Consider the following 15,166-nt stretch of genomic DNA (forward strand, 5'->3'; position numbering starts at 1 on the left):
TAAGTACATCAAATGAGTAAATGGGTAGCAATAAAAATTGAGTAATTAAGAATTATATCCAGCATTTCCTTCTTTGTATTTGGAGAAGAAAATTAGGAGCACAAAACAGTCTGATTTCTGAGGCCCTCATGACTCCATCTTTGTGAGATTGGTATGATGGTAGAGCAGAGTGTGGGCGAAAATTTAGAAACTCCAGAAAGTTGAGAGAAAATTTAGAAAGAATGCTTCTGCTTTTCAAGGGGGGGAGTTTGTGTCACCTCAAATTGAGAAACTGTTGTTGCTTATTTAAGCCATCCTTAACAGTGCTGTCAACAACTAGTGTAGTTTAAAAAATGGCATTTCATGCAAATCAAAACCACAGTGAGATACTATCTCATGCCAGTTAGAATGGCGATCATTAAAAAGTCAGGAAACAACAGATGCTGGAGAGGCTGTGGAGAAATAGGAACACTTTTACACTGTTGGTGGGAGTGTAAATTAGTTCAACCATTGTGGAAGCCAGTGTGGCCATTCCTCAAGGATCTAGAACCAGAAACACCATTTGACCCAGCAATCCCATTACTGGGTATATACCCAAAGGATTACAAATCATTCTGCTATAAAGACACATGCACATGTTATGTTTATTGTAGCACTGTTCACAATAGCAAAGACTTGGAACCAACCTAAATGCCCATCAATGATAAGACTGGATAAAGAAAACGTGGCACATATGCACCATGGAATACTATGCAGCCATAAAAAAGGATGTGTTCATGTCCTTTGCAGGGACATGGATGAAGCTAGAAACCATAATTCTCAGCAAACTAACACAGGAACAGAAAGTCAACACCTTGTGTTCTCGCTCATAAGTGGGAGTTGAACAGTGAGAACACATGGTCACAGGGAGGGGAACATCCCACAGTAGGGCTTGTCACGGGTTGGGGGCTAGGGGAGGGATAGCATCAGGAGAAATATCAAATGTAGGTGACAGGTTGATGGGTGCAGTAAACCACCATGCCATGGCAGGTGTATACCTATGTAACAAACCTGCATGTTCTGCACATGCATCCCAGAAATTAGAGTATAATAATAAAAAAATAGCATTTCAATAATCACTTGTTTTTCAAGACACCCATAATTAGAGTATGTTATATAGCAAGCATAGCAGACACCTTCTTTTTATTTTTTAACTTTTTATTTATTTATTTATTTATTTTTATTTTTTTTTATTATTATACTTTAAGTTCTAGGATACATGTGCACAACGTGCAGGTTTGTTACATATGTATACTTGTGCCATGTTGGTGTGCAGCACCCATCAACTCGTCATTTACATCAGGCATAACTCCCAAAGCCATCCCTATCCCCTCCTCCCTCCCCATAATAGGCCCCGGTGTGTGATGTTCCCCTTTCTGTGTCCAAGTGATCTCATTGTTCAATTCCCACCTCTGAGTGAGAACATGTGGTGTTTGGTTTTCTCTTCTTGTGATAGTTTGCTGAGAATGATGGTTTCCAGCTGCATCCATGTCCCTACAAACGACACAAACTCATCCTTTTTTATGGCTGCATAGTATTCCATGGTGTATATGTGCCACATTTTCTTCTTTTTTTTTTTTTCTGTCAAGCTGTTCTTTATTTCAGGGAGAAGCCGGGGGAGGGGCTCAGTCTTTCTTGGCAGCAGCTTTCCTCATAGGGGCCAATACCTTGCTCAGCTCCTCCCGCTTCCTCTTGGCGCGGATGTGCGTCCCCCCCCTTTTCTTGATAAACTTGAGGGCCCGTTTGTCCTTGGAGACCTTCAGTAACTCCATGGCGCGCCGCTGGTACGGGGCAAAGCCACACACCTCCCGAATCATGTCCCACACGAACTTGGTGTGTTTCTTCAGACGCCCGTGGCGGCGGCTGTGCCTGGGCTTGCTCACGTTCTTGGTCACCTTGTGGCCCTTGTTGAGGCCCACGGCCATAGGATAGCGTAGAGCCATGGCTGCTGCTCTCCAGTGGCGGCCCTGGCGGAAGGGGTGCCACATTTTCTTAATCCAGTCTGTCACTGATGGACATTTGGGTTGATTCCAAGTCTTTGCTATTGTGAATAGTGCAGCAATAAACATACTTGTGCATGTATCTTTATAGCAGCATGATTTATAATCCTTTGGGTATATCCCCAGTAATGGGATGGCTGGGTCATATGGTATTTATAGTTCTAGATCCTTGAGGAATCGACATACTGTTTTCCACAATGGTTGAACTAGTTTACAATCCCACCAACAGTGTAAAAGTGTTCCTATTTCTCCACATCCTCTCCAGTACCTTTTGTTTCCTGACTTTTTAATGATTGCCATTCTAACTGGTGTGAGATGGTATCTCATTGTGGTTTTGATTTGCATTTCTCTGATGGCCAGTGATGACGAGCATTTTTTCATGTGTCTTTTGGCTGTATGAATGTCTTTTGAGAAATGTCTGTTCATATCCTTTGCCCACTTTTTGATGGGGTTGTTTGTTTTTTTCTTGTAAATTTGTTTGAGTTCTTTGTAGGTTCTGGATATTAGCCCTTTGTCAGATGAGTAGATTGCAAAAATTTTCTCCCATTCTGTAGGTTGCCTGTTCACTCTGATGGTAATTTCTTTTGCTGTGCAGAAGCTCTTTAGTTTAATTAGATGTCTATTAGGTCTGCTTGGTGCAGAGCTGAGTTGAAGTCCTGGATATCCTTGTTAACTTTCTGTCTTGTGGATCTGTCTAATGTTGACAGTGGGGTGTTGAAGTCTCCTATTATTATTGTATGGGAGTCTAAGTCTCTTTGTAAGTCTCTAAGGACTTGCTTTATGAATCTGGGCGCTCCTGTATTGGGTGCATATATATTTAGGATAATTAGCTCTTCCTGTTGAATTGATCCCTTTACCAATATGTAATGGCCTTCTTTGTCTCTTTTGATCTTTGATGGTTTAAAGTCTGTTTTATCAGAGACTAGGATGCAACCCCTGCTTTTTTTTGTTCTCTGTTTGCTTGGTAGATCTTCCTCCATCCCTTTATTTTGAGCCTGTGTGTGTCTCTGAATGTGAGATGGGTCTCCTGAATATAGCAAACTGATGGGTCTTGACTCTTTATCCAATTTGCCAGTCTGTGTCTTTTAATTGGACCATTTAGTCCATTTACATTTAAGGTTAATATTGTTATGTGTGAGCTTGATCCTGTTATTGTGATATTAGCTTGTTATTTTGCTCGTTAGTTGATGCAGTTTCTTCCTAGCATCAATGGTCTTTATATTTTGGCATGTTCTTGCAATGGCTGGTACCGCTTGTTCCTTTCCATGTTTAGTGCTTCCTTCAGGATCTCTTGTAGAGCAGGCCTGGTGGTGACAAAATTTCTAAGCATTTGCTTGTCTGCAAAGGATTTTATTTCTCCTTCACTTAGGAAACTCAGTTTGGCTGGATATGAAATTCTGGGTTGAAATTCTTTTCTTTAAGAATGTTGAATACTGGCCCCTGCTCTCTTCTGGCTTGTAGAGTTTCTGCCAAGAGATCTGCTGTTAGTCTGATGGGCTTCCCTTTGTGGGTAACCCGATCTTTCTCTCTGGCTGCCCTTAACATTTTTTCCTTCATTTCAACTTTGGTGAATCTGACAATTATGTGTCTTGGAGTTGCTCTTCTGGAGGAGTATCTTTGTGGCGTTCTCTGTATTTCCTGAATTTGGATGTTGGCCTGCCTTACTAGGTTGGGGAAGTTCTCCTGGATGATATCCTGAAGAGTGTTTTTCAACTTGGTTCAATTTTCCCCTCACTTTCAGGCACCTCAATCAGACGTAGATTTGGTCTTTTCACATAATCCCATACTTCTTGAAGGCTTTGTTCATTTCTTTTTCCTCTTTTTTCTCTAGACTTCTCTTCTTGCTTCATTTCATTCATTTGATCTTCAATCGCTGATACTCTTTCTTCCAGTTGATCAAGTCGGTTACTGAAGCTTGTGCATCTGTCACGTATTTCTCGTGTCATGGTTTTTATCTCTGTCAGTTCGTTTATGGCCTTTTCTGCATTGATTATTCTAGTTACCCATTCTTCCATTCATTTTTCAAGATTTTTAGTTTCTTTGCGCTGGGTACATAGTTCCTCCTTTAGCTCTGAGAAGTTTGATGGACTGAAGCCTTCATCTATCAACTCGTCAAAGTCATTCTCCGTCCAGCTTTGATCCATTGCTGGCAATGAGCTGCGTTCCTTTGGAGGGGGAGATGTGCTCTTATTTTTTTAATTTCCAGCTTTTCTGCCCTGCTTTTTCCCCATCTTTGTGGTTTTATCTGCCTTTGGTTTTTGATGATGGTGATGTACTGATGGGGTTTTGGTGTGGGTGTCCTTTCTGTTTGTTAGTTTTCCTTCTAACAGTCAGGACCCTCAGCTGTAGGTCTGTTGGAGATTGCTTGAGGTCCACCCCAGACCCTGTTTGTCTGGGTATCAGCAGCGGAGGCTGCAGAAGATAGAATATTGCTGAACAGTGAGTGTTCCTGTCTGATTCTTGCTCTGGAAGCTTCATCTCAGGGGTGTACCCTGCCATGTGAGGTGTGGGGTGTTGGTCTGCACCTAATGGGGGATGTCTCCCAGTTAGGCTACTCAGGAGTCAGGGACCCACTTGAGCAGGCAGTCTGTCCGTTCTCAGATCTCAACCTCTGTGTTGGGAGATCCACTGCTCTCTTCAAAGCTGTCAGACAGGGTCATTTACATCTGCAGAGGTTTCTGCTGCTTTTTGTTTAGCAATGCCCTGTCCCCAGAGGTGGAGTCTACAGAGACAGGCAGGCCTCCTTGAGCTGCTGTGGGCTCCACCCAGGACCCAGTTTGAGCTACCTGGTGGCTTTGTTTACCTACTTAAGCCTCAGCAATGGTGGACACCCCTCACCCAGCCTTGCTGCTGCCTTGCAGTTAGATCTCTGACTGCTGTGCTAGCAATGAGGGAGGCTCCGTGGGCATGGGACCCTCCTGGCCAGGTGTGGGATATAATCTCCTGGTGTGCCGTTTGCTAAGACCCTTGGTAACGTACAGTATTAGGGTGGGAGTTACCCGATTTTCCAGGTGTTGTGTGTCTCAGTTTCCCTTGGCTAGGAAAAGGGATTCCCTTCCCCTTTGCGCTTCCCAAGTGAGGCGATGCCTCGCCCTGCTTCAACTTTCCCTGGTCAGGCTGCAGCAGCTGACCAGCACTGATTGGCTGGCACTCCCCAGTGAGATGAACCCCATACCTCAGTTGAAAATGCAGAAATCACCCGTCTTCTGTGTCGCTTGTGCTGGGAGCTGGAGACTGGAGCTGTTCCTATTCGGCCATCTTGCCCCGGGGATTCTATTTTTTAACTTTTAAGTTCAGGGATGCAAATGCAGATTTGTTACATAGGTAAACTTGTGTAATAGCTGCATGTGTAATAGCTGCACATGTAGTATTCCATGGCGTATGTGTACCACATTTTTTTACCTATTGATGGGCATTTAGGTTGATTCCATGTCTTTGCTATTGTGAACAGTGTGCAGCCACCTTCTTATGAACGTGATTTTGCACTCAATTATCATCTAAAATTATTCTTTAGGCTAGATGCATCATATCTGTAATCCCAGCACTTTGGAGAGGCTGAGGCAGGAGGATTGCTTGAGGCCAGGAGTTTAAGACCAGCCTGGGCTAATATTTAAATTTTTTTGGGGGGGGGCGGAGCAAGATGGCCAAATAGGAACAGCTCCAGTCTCCAATTCCCAGCACGAGCGACACAGAAGACCGGTGATTTCTGCATTTTCAACTGAGGTACTGGGTTCATCTCACTAGGGAGTGCTGGACAATCAGTGCTGGTCAGCTGCTGCAGCCCGACCAGCGAGAGCTGAAGCAGGGCGAGGCATCGCCTCACCTGGGAAGCGCAAGGGGGAAGGGAATCCCTTTTCCTAGCCAGGGGAACTGAGACACACAACACCTGGAAAATCGGGTAACTCCCACCCCAATACTACGCTTTAAGGAAACGGGCACACCAGGAGATTATATCCCACACCTGGCTGGGAGGGTCCCACGCCCACGGAGCCTCCCTCATTGCTAGCACAGCAGTCTGTGATCTACCGGCAAGGCAGCAGTGAGGCTGGGGGAGGGGCGCCCGCCATTGCTGAGGCTTAAGTAGGTAAACAAAGCTGCTGGGAAGCTCGAACTGGGTGGAGCTCACAGCAGCTCAAGGAAACCTGCCTGTCTCTGTAGACTCCACCTCTGGGGACAGGGCACAGTAAACAATAACAAAAGTAGCAGAAACCTCTGCAGACGCAAACGACTCTGTCTGACAGCTTTGAAGAGAGCAGTGGATCTCCCAACACGGAGGTTGAGAGCTGAGAAGGGACAGACTGCCTGCTCAAGTGGGTCCCTGACCCCTGAGTAGCCTAACTGGGAGACATCTCCCACTAGGGGCAGTCTGACACCCCACACCTCACAGGGTGGAGTACCCCCCTGAGAGGAAGTTTCCAAAGCAAGAATCAGACAGGTACACTCGCTGTTCAGCAATATTCTATCTTCTGCAGCCTCTGCTGCTGATACCCAGGCAAACAGGGTCTGGAGTGGACCTCAAGCAATCTCCAACAGACCTACAGCTGAGGGTCCTGACTGGTAGAAGGAAAACTATCAAACAGGAAGGACACCTACACCAAAACCCCATCAGTACGTCACCATCATCAAAGACCAGAGGCAGATAAAACCACAAAGATGGGGAAAAAGCAGGGCAGAAAAGCTGGAAATTAAAAAAATAAGAGCACATCTCCCCCGGCAAAGGAGCGCAGCTCATCGCCAGCAATGGATCAAAGCTGGACGGAGAATGACTTTGACGAGATGAGAAAAGAAGGCTTCAGTCCATCAAACTTCTCAGAGCTAAAGGAGGAATTATGTACCCAGTGCAAAGAAACTAAAAATCTTGAAAAAAAATTGGAAGAATTGATGGCTAGAGTAATTAATGCAGAGAAGGTCATAAACGAAATGACAGAGATGAAAACCATGACACGAGAAATACGTGACAAATGCACAAGCTTCAGTAACCAACTGGAAGACCAGCCTGGGCAACATAACAAGACCCTGTTTCTATAGAAAAATTTTTAAAAATAGCTCATCATGGTGGTGCACACTTGTAATCTTAGCCACTGAGAAGGGTGGGGCAGAAGGATCACTTAAGCCCAGGAGTTTGATTCTGTCCTGAGCTATGATTGTACCACCCTACTGCAGCCTGGGTGACACAGAGCAAGACTCTGTCTCAAAACAAACAAACAAAATCCAACAACTATCTCTGTAAAATAACTAAGTTTGACATTAAAACACGAAATAGAGAACTTTAAATTTTAAGCTAGAAAAAAAAGCACAGGAATATTTGAATACCTTACGTATATACATACACACACACACACACACATATGTATATATATAATTATATATACACAATTTTTTTTGAGACAGGATCTTGCTCTGTCACCCAGGCTGGAGTGCATGATCATGGTTCAAGGCAGCCATGGTTCAGGTGATCCTCCCACCTTAGCCTCGTGGATAGCTGGGACTACAGGTGTGTGCCACTATGCTGGGCTAAGTTTTGTATTTTTTGTAGAGATGAGGGTTTCCCCATGTTGGTCAGGCTGGTTTCAAACTCCTGGGCTCAAGTGATCCACTCACCTTGGCCTCCCAAAGCGCTGAGATTAAAGGCGTGAGCAACCGTGCCTGGCCATTATTATATTTTCATTACTATTTAACCAACTTTGGACATCTTGAATAGAATACTTCTTCCAATTTTCCGTGAAATATTTATATTTATGTTAAAGCCTTCCTGAGAATGCATGTAACTTTCATAATTTAATACTTGAGACTTCACGGACACCAGCCACAGACCTGACAAACTGTTATTTTCCTTCTTGGCTGGTGGGCTTGCTGCATCATAGCCACAGTCTATACTCCTGTTGGCAGCAGTGCACACTGAAACCTTGAGCTTGCTGCCTGAAGCTGGAGCACACTTCTTTCCTCTGGGGGCTTTGGTTCCCTCCTACTCACTCACAGGGCTAAACTTGAGTGTCATATGCTGTTTAGCTCAGCAGGCTATGAGTCTACTGTGCTTTTCTTAGGTTTCTCCAGTTTCTACAAGTCACTTCTGAGTGGGCAGAGGGTGTAGAACCATTTTAGATCTCACATCTCTATTGTGCATTCCGGTTTTCACGCTCCTTCACTCACACTCTCTGTCTGGTTTCCATCAATCACTCAGCCTGACCTTTGGGAAGGAAGCTCTAGGAAGGGAGGTTACTCCTTGCTTGTAACCTCCCAGTGGCTGGTGTGACATGCTGACCCCAAGCACCTAAAGATCTATCTCAAGTATGGTGGAGGGCCTTGGGTTGAAACCATAGAACACTGTTTTTAGAAACTCATGCAAAATGGTCTGAAGTAGGATACAGCTGCTGCAAGAACTAAGATATAAGGCATGATGTTAGACCAGCACAAAAGGGAGATGATACGCTTACTAGATCATGTAAGGAATTTACCTCCTGAAAATATAACAGCATAATCAGAGTTATAAAAAGTTCTTCTCAAATAATGGAAACAGTGGAGGGTAACCAAGAGAACAGTGTAATAACTGAATGCAATTGAATCTCTTACAGTACATTGCCACCACTACAGAAAAGTAGAGTTTTAACTTCTTTGTTATGAATCTCCACCTCTGATGATCGAGTGTGCCTGCAATTCTGTAAGATCCAAAAGGGGAGGAGGTGATGGTACCTCTTTCTGTATTCCCTTAACCTCCAGAAAGAATCTTCAAAGTTTAGTCAAATGTGAAATTAGTAGGTATTCCTCAAGAAATCTCTCATTTCTAACATTAATTTGCTAGTTCAGGGATGATATTGTTTGAATGTATGTCCCCTCCAAATGACATGTGACCCTAGTGTTGGAGATGGGACCTAATGGGAGGTGTTTGGGTCATGGGGTTGGATCCCTCATGAATGATTTGGTGTCCTCCCTGCAGCAATTAGTTCACACAATAGCTAGTTGTTTAAAGAGCCTGGAAGCTCCTCCCCTCTCTCTCTTGCTCTTTCTCTTGCATGTGGCATGCCTGTTCCTCCTTCACCTTCTGCCATGATTGGAAGATTCCTGAGGCTCTCACCAGAAGCAGATGCATTTGACCCATTCATCATTTCTTCCACAGAACTTTATGTTATCTGGCTGTCCATGGCACCACTCCTGTTGTCTTTCTCCACTGATTCTATTTCTCATGTTCATTCTTATTACCTCATCAGCCTGGCCTTCACTGTTCATAGTTCTGTCACCTTTTTGGTCATAATCACTTAACAAGTCTCTAAGAAGTTCCAAACTTTCCCTCATCTTCTAGTCTTCTTCTGAGCCCTACAAACTCTTCCCACCCCTGCCCATTACCAGGTTCCAAAGCCACTTCCACATTTCAGCAATTGCTTTATAGCAATGCCCAACTCCTCAGTTCTATTTTTTTTGTATTAGTTCAATTTGTATTGCTATAAAGTAATACCTGACACTGGTAGAGTCACTGGCTGCTTATGTCCCCAGCCTGTAAAAGCTGCAGGCACTCAACACCATTAACATCTTAATTCCTCAAATTCTTTAATTTCCTTTAAAATGCTCTAATTTCCTCCCTCCCTCCCTCCCTCCCTCCCTCTCTCTCTCTCTCTTTCTTTCTCTCTTTCTCTCTTTCTTTCTTTCTTTTGAATCTTGCTCTGTCTGGAGTACACTGGCATGATCTCAGCTCACTGCAACCTCAGTCTCCCAGGTTCAAGCGATTCTCCTGCCTCAACCTCCTGAGTAGCTGGGACTACAGGCACGCGCCAGCACCCCCAGCTAATTTTTGCATTTTTAGAGACTGGGTTTCACCACGTTGTCCAGGATGGTCTTGATCTCTTGACCTCGTGATCCACCCACCTTGGCCTCCCAAAGTGCTGGGACTACAGGCGTGAGCCACTGTGCCTGGCCAAAATGGTCTAATTTTCTTTCTTCTTTTCTAGTAAATCTTTGTCAGTCTCATTTACATATGCCTCATCCTTTGCCATCCCTTAAATGTTGGTATTACCAGGGGATTCCATCCCCAACCTGCTTTCACTTTACATATTCTTTCTGAGTAAGAATTTGTGGCCATAATTACTTGTGTGCTGGTACACAGCACAGGTCTCTCCCCTGAGCCCCAGATACATATATTCATCTGCCTCTTAGACATTTTAATCTTAATATATTCAAAACTGAACTTATCATCTCTCATGTCCCAACTTGTCCCTTATCCTATCCACTGATGTGACCACCCAGGTCAGGAACCAGACTCTTCCTATTCCCACTTCCTTTACCTCCATATGCAACCAAGTATCAAGTTCTGCTCATTCTGACCCCTGCCCTTCACACCACCACCTCTGCTTCAGCCAAGTTGAGTAATAATGAAGGCCAAGGTTTTCATCATTGCTTAGCTGGATCCCTCCAATAGCCTTAAAATGTCCCCCCTTGCTTGTGGTCTCATTCTCCTGTTTACCAGAATATTCTTTTTAACTTGTGAACCACAGTATATCACTAATCTGCTCAAAACCCTTTAATTACCTCCCTTCACGAGTCTTCAGGATAAAATTTAAACCCTTCATCAGGTACACTAAAACATTAGTGATCTGGACCAGTCTGGAAACTGGATCTGCTTTCTGTATCCAGTCTTTATTTCAGCCACATTAATATCCTCATTTTCCTGAACTGGCCAAGTTCTTTGGGTAGTAAAGGTATAAAAATAAACCCTTTGGCTGGGCGCAGTGGCTCACGCCTGTAATCCCAGAACTTTGGGAGGCCAAGGCGGGAGAATCGCTTGAACCCAGGAGGCGGAGACTGCAGTGAGCCGAGATTGCGCCACTATACTCCAGCCTGGCAACCGAGCGAGACCCCGTCTCAAAAACAAACAAACAAAAACCCCTATTGTTATTTGATTTTTTTCGTGTATAAGAAAAAATTTTATTCATGTTCATTACAGCAACCTCCTCTGATCATACACAGTTTGTATTAGGCACCCTTTCTATGTGACACCACAGTTTCCCATTTTGCAACTTCTCAGTGTTTTTCTTCTCTGTTTTCTCCATGAGACTGTGAGTCGCTTAAGAGCAATATTATGACTTTAATTTCTACATCTCCAGGTGCAGCTCAAGAAATATCCAACAGGGAGAAAGGAAGAGAAGTGGGGATCCGAAAAAAGGAGGTGAGAAATGGAGAATCTGTCTTCTGCCTCCACTAAAATGCCTCTCATCATGGCCAAGGTGGCTCATGACCACACAATTGTTAAATGAAATGGAAGCACTTTTTGTTAATCTGGATATAGTCTTGAAATTTTTGCCCTCACATTTTGAGACCACCTTCTCCTTGCTCTCTGACTGATCCTCCTTATTTTCCTCTTCAAGATCCCTTTTTTCTATTGTCTCTTAAATGTTAAATTTACCCTAGGAAATCGTCCTGAGTCCGCGGGTTCTTTTAGTCTCCCTAGGGAATGGCCTCCAAGCTGGCGCCTACTCAGGCAGTGTTGTACTGCCCCCTACTGGTGTAACTGAAAAGCAGGTCAGTCGCAGGCCACATGTAGAGTCCAATTTACAAGCACGAGGCCTGGCACAAGAAAAGTGAATGTATTTCCGAAACTAGTTTGGGAGGAGGGCAGGAAGTGTCCTCCTTTAAATGTGCCACGTTGCCTTTGGAGCAAAAAGTGAACACTTTTATAAGGTAAAAGAGAAGTGAGCAAGGCAGGGAGGTCTCCCTGCTACTGGGCAGTTAAACACTGAGCAGTTGAGTAGGTGCCCTACCTAGTCTCCATTGTCTGCATGCTTTATTCCTCTTGATTGCGGGACAAGAATCTGGGACCTGCTGAACTTCAGGTGTCAGGAACAAGCTGTAACATACCCCTATTTGCTGAGCTGTGGGCAGTGGGACCAAATGAGAGCTGTGACACACCCCTATTCACTGAACTGCAGGCAGCAGGATTGAATAAGAGCTGTGACATGTCCCCATTTGCTGAGCTGCAGGCAGTGGGACTGAATGAGAGCTGTGACATGCCCTCATTTGCTGAGTTGCAGGTGGCAGGAACGAGAGAGAGCTATGACATTTCTTGGGGTCTCAGACCTTGGGACTCCCCAGGCAAAGCTGTAACACCTCTTGGGGCTCTGCAGTTGTTGGCGTCTCCGAGTTTGTTAGTGGCACTGTGTTCCCCTCATTTAGACACTGATGCCCAAGGTGGAAGCAGGTCACAGCAGCACACCCAGTCCTGCCACTGGCTGAGTGTGGATCCCATGGCTCAGGAGTTCAAGACAAGCCTGGGCAATATGGTGAGACCTCATCTCTACAAAAAAAAAAAAAAAAAAAAATAGCCAAGCGTAGTGGTCACTGTACTCCAGACTGGGTGACAGAGTGGGAGCCTCTGCACCCCTCCCCCCAAAAAAGAGAATGTAACATTAATTTATAATGTCTCTTTTAAAAATTTAACACAATGTTATCTTTTTCTTGCTGAAGGAGCAGGGTTGTGTCCTAAGGTTAAATCAATTCACTGGGAAAAATATAATATCCAGTTCCAAAGTGTAACCAATTTGACCAAGAGGAATTTGATTCGGGTGCTGTTTCAAATTTTGCTTTGCAGGGTTCTTTCTTTTCACTTTTATGTTTTTTCCTTTTATTTTTAGTTGACATATAATAATTGTACATATTTATGGGATACAGAGTAATATTTTGATACTTGTATACAACGTGTGATGATCAAATCAAAGCAATTGGGATATCCATCACCTCAAACATTGATCATTTCTTTGTGTTGGGAACATTCGAAATTCTCTCTCCTAGCTTTTTGAAGATATACATAAAATAATTCTTAACTATATTCACCCTATAGTGCTACAGAACGCTGGAACTTATTCCTCTTCTCTAGCTGTAACTTTGTATCCATTAACCAACTTCTCCCCATCCTCCACACCCCTCTACCCTTCCTGTTGCAGAAACTCAGGGACTCCGAATGGAGGGACCGCCTGAAGCCACAGCAGAAGAACATAAATTGTGACTTCCTGGACATTTATTAGTTCCCCAAAATGAATTCTTTTATAATTTCTTACACCTGGCTTTAGTGCGATCTCTGAATATAAGTTGTGAAGATTTCATGGACACTTATCACTTCCGCAATCAATACCCTTGTGATTTCTTATGCCTGTCTTTACTTTAATCTCTTAATCCCGTCATCTTCTTTGTAAGCTGAGGAGGATATACGTCACCTCAGGACCCTGTGATAATTGCATTAACCACACAAATTGTTTGTAGAGCACGTGTGTTTGAACAATATGAAATCTGGGCATCTTGAAAAAAGAACAGGATAACAGCAATGTTCAGGGAACAAGAGAGAGAAGACTTCTGGCCGCTGGTGAGCCAGACGGAACAGAGCCATATTTCTCTTCTTTCAAAGGCAAATAGGAGAAATATTGCTGAATTCTTTTTCTGAGCAAGGAATATCCCTGAGAAAGAGAATGTGCCCTGAGGGTAGGTCTATAGACGGCCCACTTAAGGCGGCCGGCCACCTTTTAGGGTAGAAGCCAAAGTGATGAAATAAGCCCTGGTCTCCCATAGTGCCCCCAGGCTTATTAGGACGAGGAAATTCCCACTTAATAAATTTTGGTCAGACAGGTTGTCTGCTCTCAAACCTTGTTTCCTGATAAGATGTTATCAATGACAATGAGTGCCGGAAACTTCATTAGCAATTTTAATTTTGCCCCATCCGATGGTCCTGTGATCTCGCCCTGCCTCCATTTGCTTTGTGATATTTTATTACCTTGTGAAGTACGTGATCTCTGTGACCCACACCCCATTCGAGCACTCCCTCCCCTTTTGAAAATCGCTAATAAAAACTTACTGGTTTTATGGCTCGGGGAACATCATGGAAACTGCCGACATGTGATGTCTCCCCCGGACACCCAGTTTAAAATTTCTCTCTCATGTACTCTTTCCCTTTATTTCTCAAACCAGCCGAGATGCTTAGGGAAATAGAAAAGAACCCATGTTAAATATCAGGGGTGGGGTTTTCCCCCAGTACTTTCCCAGCCTCTGATAACCACAATTTTACTCTCTACTTCTATGAGCTCATTTTTAAGCTTCCATATATGATTGGGAACAGGTGGTATTTATCTTTATGTGCCTGACTTATTTCACTTAACATAATGTCCTTCCAGTGTGAGGATTGAGGAGAGCAGACATTTTATTGTTCATCTCCATGTTGAGAATCAGAAATATCCCCAATTAAAAAAAATGATTACAAATATGTTATATCAGGAACTGTGGCTTGCCTATGGGTCCTGGGTGGGCAAATAACTAATTTAAATTCAATAGGAATGGGCTTGAAATGTCCTAGACCAAGATATGATTTGGCTGTGTCTCCATCCAAATCTCATCTTGAATTGTAGTTCCCATAATCCTCACATGTCTAGGGAGTGACCCAGTGGGAAGTAAGCTAATCACAGGAGCAGTTACCATCGCGAGGTTCTCGTAATAGTGAGTTCTCACTAGATCTGATGGCTCTACAAGGAAGGGGCTTTCCCCATTGTTGCTCAGTTCTTCTCTTTCCTGCTACCATGTGAGGAAGGATGTATTGGCTTCCTCTTGCACCATGATTGTAGGTTTCCTGAGGCTTCCCAAGCTATGCTGAACTATAAGTCAATTTAACCTCTTTCCTGGCCAGGCACAGGCTCATGCCTGTAATCACAGCACTTTGGGAGGCTGAAGCAGGTGGATCACTTGAGTTCAAGACCAGCTGGGCCAACATGGTGAAACCCTACTAAAAATACAAAAATTAGCTGGGCATAGTGGTGCTTGCCTGTAATCCCAGCTGTGTAGGAGGCTGAGGCAGGAGAGTTGCTTGAACCCAGCAGGTGAAGGTTGCAGTGAGCCGAGATTGCACTGCTGCACTCCAGTCTGGGCTACAGAGTGAGGCTGTGTCTCAAAAAAACAAGACAAAACAAACAAAACAAACCCCCTCTTTCCTTTATAAATTACCCAGTCTGGAGTATGTCTTTATTAGCAGTGTGAAAACAGACTAATACAGACCACAGGGGTGGGAAATCCATTCTTTTGGGCCAAGTAATCTTACTTTTCTTCTAATGTTCAGTGGATAGGCTGATGTCAAGCTTCAAATGGTGAATTATCATAAAGGAAGAAGAGTAGAGGGTGGTGCTGGGGGT

At 44.0% G+C, this 15,166-nt stretch overlaps 1 protein-coding gene across 1 annotated transcript; it reads right to left on the reverse strand.

The window, feature by feature from the left end:
• Positions 1 to 1,578: 1,578 nt before the first annotated feature.
• On the reverse strand, positions 1,579 to 2,165 carry LOC102133072 (large ribosomal subunit protein eL36-like). The gene has a single exon (XM_045399200.3). The coding sequence runs from the start codon at positions 2,085 to 2,087 to the stop codon at positions 1,644 to 1,646; it is 444 nt and encodes a 147-aa protein (XP_045255135.3). The 5' UTR covers positions 2,088 to 2,165; the 3' UTR covers positions 1,579 to 1,643.
• Positions 2,166 to 15,166: the final 13,001 nt, after the last annotated feature.

This window comes from Macaca fascicularis, chromosome 1 (genome assembly GCF_037993035.2).
Source record: "Macaca fascicularis isolate 582-1 chromosome 1, T2T-MFA8v1.1".
In the NCBI taxonomy this organism is placed as follows: domain Eukaryota; kingdom Metazoa; phylum Chordata; class Mammalia; order Primates; family Cercopithecidae; genus Macaca; species Macaca fascicularis.

Excerpts from the sequence above, each read along its gene's own strand:
- LOC102133072 (XM_045399200.3), bottom strand. The coding sequence starts at position 2,087 with ATGTTTATTGCTGCACTATTCACAATAGCAAAGACTTGGAATCAACCC.